Genomic DNA, 12,695 nt, shown 5'->3' on the forward strand with positions numbered 1-12,695 from the left:
TAATCATGTCCGATTACACATTCTTGGTGTATCGCTCGCACCTTCTATCTGATCAGCCGATTGCCAGAGAATGCACAACGCTGTCTCCTTCGCACTCCAGTTTGACGACAGTGTTTCAGGGGAGAGAAGCCGATGGCAGATTCGTTTCAGGCTTGAACCACAGCAAAGTTTGGGGCTGCTGGGGCGGGTGTGGGTGCTTTTTAAATGGCTTTGAAAGAGCTGGCGTTGGCCCCTGTCGCTTCCTTGGGAAATCAAAACCAACTTCTTTGTGTCATTACCAATTCAAGTTAGGTAGAGGGGAGGCTCAATTAGTGGGCTTCATCACAAAGAATGAAGTAGACTCTGCAAATACATATATTTCATTTCTCCTACTTATGGAATAGCCTTGCCAGGCATCACAATGGGGGCAGGGGTGGTCTCCTGTTAGGGATGCCAACTCTAGGTTGGAAAATTCCTGGAGATTTCGGGGATGGAGCCGGAAGAGGGCAAGGTTTGGGAAGGAGAGAGTATAATTTCACTGAGCCTACCCTCCAAAGTAGCCATATTCCCCAGACGAAGTGATTTCTGTAGTCTGAAGATCCATTGTAATTGGGAGATCTGTAGGTCTGGAGGTTAGCCACCCTACGTCCCAATAGCAAGTCCCATTGACCGCCACCACTTCAAGAGGAGGAGGAGGAGGAGGGAGAAAAAAAGTGATGTCACTGAAATGACGTCACTTTTTTTTCTCCCTCCTCCTGTGTACAATATCGAAGTGACAAAGGGTATCTCTAGGAACTGCCAGAAACTCTATGATTTTACCACAATGTTCACAGTGATTCCTACAGCTACACATTGTCACTTCCTGGTACCCAGAAGTGATGTGGCGATATTGGCAACATCGCTGGTGTCACAGGTACGCCACCTTGTCTCTGCTCCCAGACTTCTTGCCAGTTGTCTGGCAACTCTACTTGGCAAACCTACTGTGTAACAAGTTCCCTGCTTGTACTCTATCATATTAGAAATTTGGCTACACAAAACCTTACTTAGAATTTTTTTTTAAAATGTGGAGAAGATTCAGAAATATGACTCCACATTTGCAGTCTACTACCTTTGTATCAGTTCTTATGATTTTCATAGTACAGGAGCCTCTGAGGAGACATGGGCATGAATGGAAATACAAATCAAATTCCGTGATGAATCAGGCCAATTCGTGTTCCACAAAATGCGTTTTGTGGGGCTTCAGTTTTCATGAAATTCATGACTTTTGGGGCCCATTCGTTCAATTTGTGAATGATTCGTGATGCCAGACAGGCTGGTGCAGATCCATTGATTCCCTAGGCAACATAGGCCCGGAATGTCTGCAGACCTTTTGTTGCCTTTGGAAACCCCAATCTTAGCCCACATAACCTTGATAGGCAGCTCTCTCTGCCAACTGGAGAGCTTCCTTTCTGCCCTATACAGCAAGGAGCAGGGGGTTAATCCCCTAGGCAACTGAGAAGATGGGCCTTCTGTAGCCATGGGAACACCAATCTCCTCCCTCCAAACCCTGTTAGGTAGGTCTGTCTGCCAACCAAAGACCTTCTGTTCTGCTCTATGTGAGCATCTCTTATACAAGACACAGCTCTCTGCCTCGTGCTTTTCAGTTCCAGTAGACAGAGAGAGAGGGAGGACCTGTTGCTGGGATTTGGAGTGAGAGTGGAATTGGGAGATTTCGATTGGATTTGCTGCTGCTTTAAAAGAGACTGAAAAGCCTCTTTCTTATTTTCAGCTCTTGGCCTTGCTTGGCCTTCCTCCACCCCACCCAACCCCGGTCTCAGGTCATTGCCTGGCTTCGGGGCCTAGCTTGACTGAGGCATACCTTTTTTTCCTTTAATATTCTTTTCTTATGTTCTTATTTAGAGCATTTGTTCTTGCTGGCTTGTTGGGTGAGGGTGGGTGGAGGAGAGCCTGTTGAAGTCTCCCTGCAAGTTTGGCATCTCTGGGTATGAAGGGGGCCATTGAAGTGCCCTGGATTCTGACGAATCACGAAACTAATGAATCATTTCGTGAAATGGGACAATTTCATGAAAGTTTGTGATTCGTGATTCATGGAATGTGATGAAACATGAAATGCTTGTTTTGGTTTTTTCCCATTTCATGGCCATCTCTACCTCTGAGAGGAATTCCTTCCCACGTTGTCGATAACACCACAAAGACCATCCAGGTTGTGGCTTCTCCTCCCAAGGCAGCATCACCTTCCTGGAATCCCTGATTTTACGCATTAGCTGGACTGTGAATGGAGATGGGCCTTCTCTGTGGTGGCACCCCATTTTTTTTTTTAAAAAAAACCCTCCCCGCAAACATTTGTATTGCACCCACTTTATTCTTACTCATGCTATGGATGAGTTGATATGACCATTTAAAGTTCTTTTTAAATTTTGTATGTGTTTGCTGCCATCACTAGATTTTGGTTCTCCTTATTTTTGCTGAGGTTGCTGGGAATTCTGTTCCTTTCATCATTTCTACATACACCATAAATAATGCTGAAAAATGCATTCATTTTAACTGGAAAAAATAGGGAAGAAGAAAGAGGAAGTGGTGCAAAGCAGAGGTTAAGGGGTTCACTTCTCGATGAGTTTGAAATGGAGATCTCCAAATTGAACAAGTCAGTTTGTGAAATTTGGTCTCAACTCTTAATTCAAGCTCCAGGTTCTTTTGGCAGCTGGCTGTTGCTTTGGCTCTCTCATTGTAGTAATGTGTTTGCCGATTTTAAATTCTTCTGCTCTATTGCTTTCTGTTTCATATTTTATTGTTCTGTTTCGACTGATGATTGTAAAGCGCCTTGGAGGTTTTTAACCGATAGGTGGAATATAATAGATTTGACATGAGGGGATGAATCTGCACACTTAGAAGTTGACATCCATAGTGAATGAACTATGATATTTGTAAAGCTGACGAACGGTTGCTGGCAAACATCCTGGTGCCCTGGATTACAGCAGGTATGATGCTTATAAATTGCATTATCCTCTCTTTCTAGAAGAGTTTGCTTAAAAACCAGAAGCCTTGCCTTCCTCCATGTTATTTGATTTTTTTTCTCTATGCACTAGTATCTTTGAGAATGTTTGGCATCAGGCAGTGAAAAAAACCACCCAAAACCCCAAGCAACCCTTATGTTTTTCAGGAGCTGCCAAGATGCTAGTGAGGGGGGGAAATGATTAATATAGATGCCAGTTGAATGTAAATTATTATTATTATTATTTTGGTTAGGGTTGGTGGAAATCATTGACAGGGAAAGGGAACCGTATTACACAAAATGCATTTAGCAATGGAGACTGCCAAGCTGCATTTAAAAGAACTGAGATGGATGAGAGGCGATGGGTTAGTTATTTTTGGTGCCGAGCACAGTAGGTGCACGCCTGCGCTTGCTAAGGAATTCTGAGGGCCAAGCTGTATTGGGAAAGAGTGAGATTTATTTTAGTGGTATTAGCATTTGTATAGTGCTTTCAGCATTGCAAGTATCTGAAGGGAGCAGGGCCAGATCGAGGGGGGCAGGGGGGTAGCCTGCCCCTGGTGCCGCCGAAGAGGGGGCACCGGGCGCAGCTGCCAGCCACCCGGGAGGCTGAGCAGAGGGTTGGGAGACCCTCGCCAGCCCCACCGATGGGGCGGCTGGCTTGCTGCGCATGCAGGACCTTCCAGACCTGCGCTCAGCCACCAGCGCGGCAAGCCAGCTGCCCCAGCACATGCCCTCACCACCACCAGCTTCGTGGCTCACTGTGTGCTGGGGCAGCCGGCTTGCTGCGCGGGTGGCACAGGGCAGTGGGGCACGTGAACCGCATGGAGGGCCTCCCAGCCCTGTGCTCAGCCGGCTGCGTGGCAAGCCGGCCACCCCAGCACCTGGTGAGCCGTGGAACTGGCAGCAGTGAGGGCGTGCGCTGGGGTAGCTGGCTTGCCGTGCAGGTGGCTGAGTGCAGGGCTGGGAGGTCCTGCGCGTGCGGCAAGCCAGCCAGCCACCCCAGCGCACGCCCGCGCCGCTGCCAGTTCCACGGCTCACTGGGCACTGGAACAGCCAGCTGGCCGCCCAAGCGGGCATGCCTCCTGCCCCTGCGTGACGTCATCACGCAGCTCTGGGAGTGCGCACTATGCAAGCGTGTGGAGCACCCGGGCAAAGTTTGCCCCAGGTGCCCGCATGCCTAGATCTGGCACTGGAAGGGAGCTTTGGCTCTCGAAAGCTTATACCCTGAAAATCTGGTTGGTCTCTAAGGTGCCACTGGACTCAGATCCTGCTGTTCTACTGCAGACCAACACTGCTACCTACCTGAAGTATTCCAAGTGTTACTCACACATTATCTCATTGTAGTCTTTATGACAGCCCTGCAAAGTAGGCCAATATTATTATCCTTGTATTTCAGATGGGGGTGAGATGACATGTTTCAAGCCCTCACCCCCTATCCTGGCTGATATTTTTAAGGCCCTCTTGGGTATGCTTTGATAAGGCAGCAGTAGAGTCTTATCAGGAGGGGGCAGACGGCAGAAACACAGGAAGTTCTACTTTTAACAATGATGGACAGGTAGGTAAGATGCTTCAGAGCCAGTACTGTTGGGAAAAATAAACCCAGGACCAAACTGGATGGCCACAAATGTTTCCCTTCTGGAGTATGGCACAGGCCTTCACCTCCCCTTTGGACTTTTATAGACAGTTGCTTTTATTTTGCATTATTCTATAGCCTGCTGGCTAGTGCTTTCTAACGCTTTTATTTCTCCTGCAGGGCAGCTTTTTATCTTTAATATGGTGGTTGACATTCTTCTGTCTCTAGAACCAGTCTCACTGGAAGATCTTAGGAACAGCACGCTTTCTCATGTTCCCTTCCTCAACATCGGGTTAACGACAGTGGATGACAGGTTTGGGAAATTCCCGGAGAATTGAGGGTGGAGCTTGGGGAGGGGAGGGGCTAGGCTTGCCAGTTGCCTGCCAGTGGTGGACAAAGTCTTGGCGATTTGCCTCTCTGCCCAGTGATTGCTGTTCATCAGTGGGAGGTGGGAAGCCGTCTGAATATTGCCCACTATCAGCAGGCAGCCTGAACAAAGGCTCCTGTGAACACGCGTGATGATATCAGCATTGCACAAGGGACGGTTTTTTAAGAATTGGCCCTAGTGTGAAGCGCATGCATGCCCCTATGTCCTGAGCGATGACATCACTTCTGGAAGTGATGTCATCACGTGGGGTATGAGGATGGCTAATGGTACGTACCTGTGCCCTCTTCTGCCCTCTCTATGGTTGTCAGGGGGACCTAGCAACCCTAGGCGGGACTTTGGTGGAGTATAATGTGAGAAGCTCCACCCTCCAAAGCAGCCCTTTTCTCCAAGAACTCATCATTTACTGCCTGTGCTATAAAATCCTGTCCCTAAGTATTTGGAAGTAACTCTTCCTAAGTTCAGTGTTAAGCAAGTGTATACCCAAGTGTTGCTTTAAATATAAAAAGCACATGCAAAGCTGTTAGAATTCTTTGTTCTCTTCTCTAGCTGGCAAAAACATCCTGGTAGTAGAACCTCTAAAGGACAGGAAGAGGCCCCAAGAGTGGTGAGAAGATGGTTGGTCATTGAAGGGTGGGGCAATAAGACATTTTGCTATTCAGCTACTCACCCAGGGGCAACTGCTGCTCCCCTAGGCTTGCCAGGTACCAGCCAGTGGTGGACAAACACCCAGGAATTTGCATCTTGCCTGCAAATCACTGGAGATCTGCATGAGGAGGCAGGCCCCCCGGAGATCACTTTCTGTCGGCCACAAATGGCCACATTCATGCTCCCATGCACCATGCAATGGCATCATTTCTGGTGCACCATGCAATGGTATAATTTTTCACCAGAAGCCGTGACATTGTACAAGGGCCAATACTCCAAGAATCAGCCCCAGATAGAGTAACCAGAAGTGATGTCATCACACCCCGCACGGGAGCATGCGTGCACGTGCACACGAAACAGGAGTGGAGTAAGGACCCAGCCCCCTGCATCCTCTTAACCTTCTGGTAGTTGCCTAGGGGAACCTGGCAACCCTACGCTCAGCACAGATGAATGAGAAAGTGAATAGCCGAGTGAAAGCCACCATGACCTCATGTTGTTGGTGTTACAAGTGGTCAGTAGGGGACGGCATGAGTACACTGCAGTCATAAGCCGAGTTACACCCTTCTGAGTGTACTGACATCAATGGGATTAAAAGGGTGTAACTCTGTATAGGATTGCACTTCTCCCACCCATGACTGTAGATCAAACAGCAACCCACCCTCCGAAAAAGTTTCCTTAGTCTCCGCTATCCAAGACAGCACAGCACGCACAGCAATACCATTCCATAACCTCAAAAAGTCCCTTTCCTATATCTGTCGCATGAAGATATACGGCCGTGCAGTCCATGTCATTAACAATAACTTAAGTATGTTATCTTTTGGTCCGCAGTTCCCATGGCTTATTAATGGTATAACACATTAATTCTCCTCACAAGAGTGACCTTTACAACTCCAGCCATCCTCACAGCTTTTATCCAATTACATTATCTCTCATTACAGGTACAGTCTTTTAAAATCTACATTTCACTGAAAGGGGGGGGGGGAGACTGTGCGGATTCTAAAAGCAGGAGACATACCACAAAGTAGGAAAGGAAAGATCATATCTAGCAAATTAAAAGAGAGTGGGAGGCTGTCTGAAAGTCTGTTTCAAGCTAGCCATTCAAGGAAAGGACCTGAGGTTTATCCTGAGGAGGCCAAGCCCTCACAGGCCATCTCTGGGGTGGCAACCTTGACCCCTCTACCAAAACAATGAGAGACAAAAAGCTTACCTATTGTGTTGACTCTGGCCGAAGGACTAGCTAACGTTGCTGGCACAGAAGATTTAAGGGAACTATTCCCGCTGTTTATTCTCAGAGTCGGCATGTGAGGAGAGGTTGGCGACGAGGGAGACTTGCTGTCTGATGTCTTGGGTTTTGCCGAGAGGTTCAGCGGCTGGGCCATGTCATCCTAAAAGGAGCATAAGAGGACAAAGTGGGTGAGATCAATTGGGCCAGAGCTACCTTTGAAGCTGTAAACAGCCTTTCGTATCAGGCGAGGCAACTATATTTTCAGGTGGAGAGGGAGGTTCAAGGAAAACCAGTGAATTCATCATAACCAACAGAAATCCTCAGAAACCTGTGGTCAAATCATAAAGGTCTCTCGGTGTTCTGCTGTCTGTGAATTGCTAGTGCCAGATAGGGTTGCCAAACCGGAGTTGGGAGATTCCTAGAGTTCTGGGGCTGAAGTGTGGGGAGAGCTTGGGGAGGGGAGAGGAGGGAACTCAGCAGAGACACAATGCCCAAACAGCCACTTTGACCAGGAGAACCAATCTTCTGAAGTCTGGAGAGCAGTGGTAATTTCAGGATATCTCCAGGTCCCATCTGGAGGTTGGCAACCCTTTGCCAGAATTTTTTTTAAATTCTGAAAAGTTTTTTGCTTACTTATAAAGGAAACAAGACAAGGGGTGGAAACCCACAATCGAGGGAAGAATGTAACAACAATATCAAGAAATGTAATTAATATCAAAGCTATTGTAACTATATGTAAACAACTGCAAACCAGTGTGCTCAACTGACTCAATGTTTATATAAATATTATAAAGATCTGATAAACTCTAAAGAGCATTCCGAATATATACAAACCCTCTACAGTTAAAGTTGCATATACCTAATTTAAAGATAAATATACCTAATTTAAAGATACATATACCTAATTTAAAGATACATATACCTGATACAAACTATAAAGAGTTTTATTAGGGGTATGCACTTTGGGTTTCCGATTCATGTAAAACACCCAAATCGGACCCAATCTGTAATGATTCAGGATTTCCGAATCAGAGCCAGCATGCTGGCCCCGATTTGGAAATCCCGAATCAAATCTTCCTGAAGCATTCGGGTTGCTTTGGGTAGCTTCCGGGTCTGAGTTTAAAGGGCCCTTTCCCTGCCTCTTGCAAGCAGCAGGTCCCTTTAAACCATCTGGCAGGTGGGGGGGATCCCCCTGGCCTGGCAGCTGAAGTTTAAAGGGCCCCTTTCCTGCTGCTTGCAAATGGCAGGGCCCTTTAAATGTCCCAAAATTCAGTAAACCAGCACTCATTTGTTAATGTACAAGGCTGTCTTTTGAAAAATTATTCAGCAGGGTGAAATAGGGTACATTAGTGCTCCCATTGGCCCTGTTCTGGCTACTTCTATCACATTGCCAGCCAAATGCCGACGTGTGGTGATAGCCACACAGTCACAGAATGTTATGGGGAAGTTAAGCATCAAAAGGTGGGTAATTGGCCTAAGAACCCCCCTAACACTTTGCAGTGTGTTTGAATGAGGGTTTGGTGTAGTGGATAACAGCATGGGACTCTAGAGAACCGGGTTTGATTCCCGACTCCTCCACTTGAAGCAAGCTGGGTGACCTTGGGTCAGTCACAGCTCTCTCAGAGCTCTCTCAGCCCCACTCACCTCACAGGATGATTATTGTTGTGGGGATAATAATAACATACTTTGCAGACCACTTTGAGTGGGTGTTAAGTTGTCCTGAAGGGACATATTCACCAGGGATTTTTTCCAGCAGGAATGTGGTGGAACGGAGTTCCGGAACCTCTTGAAAATGGTCACATGGCTGGTGGCCCTGCCCCCGATCTCCAGACAGAGGGGAATTTAGATTGCCCTACGCGCCGCTGGAGCAGCGCAGAGGGCAATCTAAACTCCCCTCTGTCTGGAGATCAGGGGGCGGGGCCACCAGCCATGTGACCATTTTCTCCGAGGGCAACCCACTGAGTTCCACCACCTTTTTTCCCAGAAAAAAAGCCCTGATCATCACCATCATCAAGGACAGGGAATGTGTACCACAAACCCCAACCCCATACCACTCTACCCCTCCCTAGGAGGCTGGGGAAGGATATCTGAAAAAATATTAACCTCTTTGCTGTACTGCTCAGGATTACAGCTAGAGTAGTAAGTTGCTTGTACATCTAGCTACAAACAGCCAATGCACCACGGCACACCATAGGCACATAGGCAACTGCACCACGGCACACCATGACTACTGAGGTTTAGAGAGAGTGGAGCAGAAAGTGTAACAGTTGCGGAACCCCAGAGCTCAGCAACGTCAATATTTCCCTCTTGTTGGCCAAAAGAAAACAAACCCAAATCTGACTGGAATTTGCACTTCAAGAAGATTCTAAATACAAATCCGAGATCTGAGATGTCTGTATGAGCTGAACTTTCACATTCTTTGATTTGTATCTTTGCTTGTATTGGGAAATAAAATCTTAACTAGGCAATGAAGGTATATATAGCCAAGCTGTGGAAACGCAAATAAAATTACTTTAAAATACAAAAGCTTTGTGATGTCAGCGTTAGTTACCTACAGACAGACACCTTTTTCTTCCTTTTCTCCCGAAGGAGAGCATTTATCATTTGAGGTGTCATGCTAACCTGCTAACCTGCATCTCATTGCTCCATTTTAAGAATACTCCTCAGCTCCTAGCACTGTAGGAGATGTGTCTAATTCAATATGTGCATATTCTTCTTTAGATTCTGCTAGAGCTGGAGCCAGGACAGAGCTAATAGGAGCAGCACCCCATCCGAAACACTCTGCTGCTCCTACAGAGGCTTTTATTTGTGATGTGACAACTTCTATTTAAGGCATAAGAGCCTGTTTCTAGAACAAAAACATTTCTTGTAAGAAAAAATGCAGTATCAAAACTGCATCTGTGAAACTGTCATGGTGTTTCAAGAAAGTAAGAAGTAGTTTACAAAAGGAATGACAAGTCTGGGGGTTGAATTCTCTTTGGCCGAACTGACTCGGGGGGGGGGTCCGACCCTACCCAATAACTGGTGTAGTCCATGGAGGGCCCACTGTTTTACAACTCTGCCCCCAGTGATCCTTATCTTCTTTTCCTCTCCTCCTAGTTGTCCACTTATATGGTCTGGAATTCCATGTGTGTTATGCACTCTCAAGTCACTTCCCACATATGGTGACCCTATGAATGAACAACCTCCAAAACATCCTATCATTGACAACCTTGTTCATATCTTGCAGACTTGAAGGTTGTGGATTCCGTTATTGAGTCAATCTATCTCACGTTGGGTCTTCCTCTTTACCTACTGCCTTCAAATTTTGTAGCATTATTGACTTTTCCAGTGAGTCTTGACTAGACATGGGCATGAACCCCGCCAAAATAACGAACCCACAGATCATGGTTCGGTGCCACCAATGAACCCGAACACACGGATAACAATACAGTATTTTTTAAAAATGAACTAATTAAATGGATTGTTTCTCTGAACTTACGTTGCAGTTAGGGAGCAGCATTGCTCAGAGCTCATATCTGCATGCAGAAAGTCCAACTACAGTTCTTGGTATTTCCAGTTAAAGGGTCTTAGGAACTAAAGACCCCTCTGAGATCCTGGAGAACAACTGCCCATTGGAGTACACAATAGTGGACAAGGTGGATCAATGGACTGACTCACAGCTGAACTACACAAGATGAATTACGTGTGAAGAGCACGTGTTGGGTCCCTCAAGCTTCCCTGGGAGGGGTAGTCAATTAGAGCAACTCTATGCAATTCACAGCTGGGGAGAATCACAACTGGAGGGAGTCCAGTTCTTTCTTTCTTTCTTTCTTTCTTTCTTTCTTTCTTTCTTTCTTTCTTTCTTTCTTTCTTTCTTTCTTTCTTTCTTTCTTTCTTTCTTTCTTTCTTTCTTTGGTTTCATTCATACAGTAAATATGTTTTTTTGCTCTTCCTTACAAACAGATATATGCATATACAGGCAGGATACGCTTTCACTGTACCATGCAAACAGGGCTAGTGTGGTGGTATAATGATTCTCCAGTAGTTGCATTCTGGATTTATGACAGTAGAACAGACTACAAATACAGGCCTATAGTTGTCCTTAACGTCAAATACACAGGATGATTCGCAGGTATTTCACCCATACAGCATTCTGAAATGTATGAAGCTGTACTGTTTAAACCTTGGCTTCTTCTTCAAGCAAGCAGCTTAGAGCTCGGGCAAAACTGAAACTATTCTACTTCCTTTCAATTATCTTGAGCGAGATTCTGAATCAGGTACTTTTATTATATCTGCATATACTTGATTACTTTTTTAAGCTTTTGTAATTGTCACAGTTAAATCAGAAATTATTACTGAATAAACATTGGGATCTGGGGAAAAGCTGGATCACAAAAGTCAACTTTAAATAAATTATCACTGAGCTTCCTGAGACACGGCTGGTGCATAAGCAGAATAATTATAAACCAGGGGAAATAGTAATAGTACTATGAAAGTATTAAAGCCGCATTCTTTAAACAGCTTCTCCCAGAGTGATCCTGAGAGCTGTCCCTTTGACTTTAAGGAGACCTTACTTAGCACTGTAATTGGTCTCCAATGAAAATATGCAGGTTGAGCATGGAATGAAAGTCAATGAGGTCCAAATGCAGCCCTAATATTTATTTGACTGATGGGCAGTACACCTGAGACAAACCCATCAGCCCAGATACAATACCAACTGTGGTTTGCCCTTCAATCTGGATGATATGTGCACAATACTAAATGGGGAAATTATCAAGGAAAAAAAATATGAAGCCTTCAGATCCTTACAAGGCTGACTAACAAGACCAAGAAAAAATAGGCCTTTCAGCCTCTGCCTCTTCCTTCTAAGACCAGCAGATCAAAATGCCTCTTGGAACTCATTTTCAACAACTACCACCTCCTACTTCCACAACCACTTTCCACCTCAATGATTCCGCCCCACCAGTAGCAACCTGAGAGAGGGTCTTCTCGGTAGTGGCTCCAAAGTTCTGGAACTCTCTCCCATGGGAGAGTGGTCTGTCTCCTGCTGTTGCCATCCTCCACCAGTGGGTGAAGTCTTGTTTGTTTAGTTCCGCCTTCCTTCAGTGATCCTTCCTCCTTCCTCAACGTGTTAACTGTTGCTTATATGTCTTGCATTTATTTTAGCTCTGGTTGTAGTTGTTTTAATGATGTGTTTCTTGGTTGGTTTTAATGGTTTTTAAAGATGAGATTCAATGTTTTAATTTGTGAGCTGACTTTTTGGCCCTATGAGGGCAGAAAGGTGGGGTAAATGTTTGTAAATAAGTAAATAAAACTCAATGTATTGTCGAAGGCTTTCATGGCCGGAGAACAATGGTTGTTGTGGGTTTTCCGGGCTGTATTGCCGTGGTCTTGGCATTGTAGTTCCTGACGTTTCGCCAGCAGCTGTGGCTGGCGTCTTCAGAGGTGTAGCACCAAAAGACAGAGATCTCTCAGTGTCACAGTCTTGAAACATCTACATTCACTTTTGATGCCTCTGAAGTTCTGTTGTCTTTGGTTGAACAACACTTTGCAGGTTACTTTGTTGGCAGTGGCTTAGGATATGGTCCTACTTGAACAGAAACCTGGGAGGGCAGTGACTATTTTAAAAAAAAGTTCTCCAGTTGTTACGTCTAATTACTTTTCAGATCAAAAAATAGCCTTTTTTGAAGGCATGTGAAAGCAAACGTTCTGGATTTGACAAATGCTGCTCCTCGAACTTGCTCCTTTATTCACTGCCATTGTGTGTTTAAAGCTAATGGTAAATTAATGGCAGGTCACGCACACTTGGCCGTCATCTGATAACTGTAAGCAAACAAGCCACACCAATGTGGTATTATTTCACTTGTATAACCATTTGTCCTTTCCAATTCTTAGAGCTTTCACAAGACCA

General features: G+C 45.5%; 1 protein-coding gene across 2 annotated transcripts in view; it reads right to left on the bottom strand.

The window, feature by feature from the left end:
- The window catches only part of SOX5 (SRY-box transcription factor 5), a 609,684-nt gene that overhangs the window by 69,189 nt on the left and 527,800 nt on the right, over window positions 1-12,695 (bottom strand). For both annotated transcript variants that reach the window (XM_054988760.1, XM_054988759.1), the window contains exon 10: window positions 6,785-6,962. In XM_054988760.1, coding sequence (XP_054844735.1) covers window positions 6,785-6,962 — 178 coding nt within the window. The remainder of the gene's footprint in view (window positions 1-6,784; window positions 6,963-12,695) is intronic.

This window comes from Eublepharis macularius, chromosome 9, assembly GCF_028583425.1.
Source record: "Eublepharis macularius isolate TG4126 chromosome 9, MPM_Emac_v1.0, whole genome shotgun sequence".
In the NCBI taxonomy this organism is placed as follows: domain Eukaryota; kingdom Metazoa; phylum Chordata; class Lepidosauria; order Squamata; family Eublepharidae; genus Eublepharis; species Eublepharis macularius.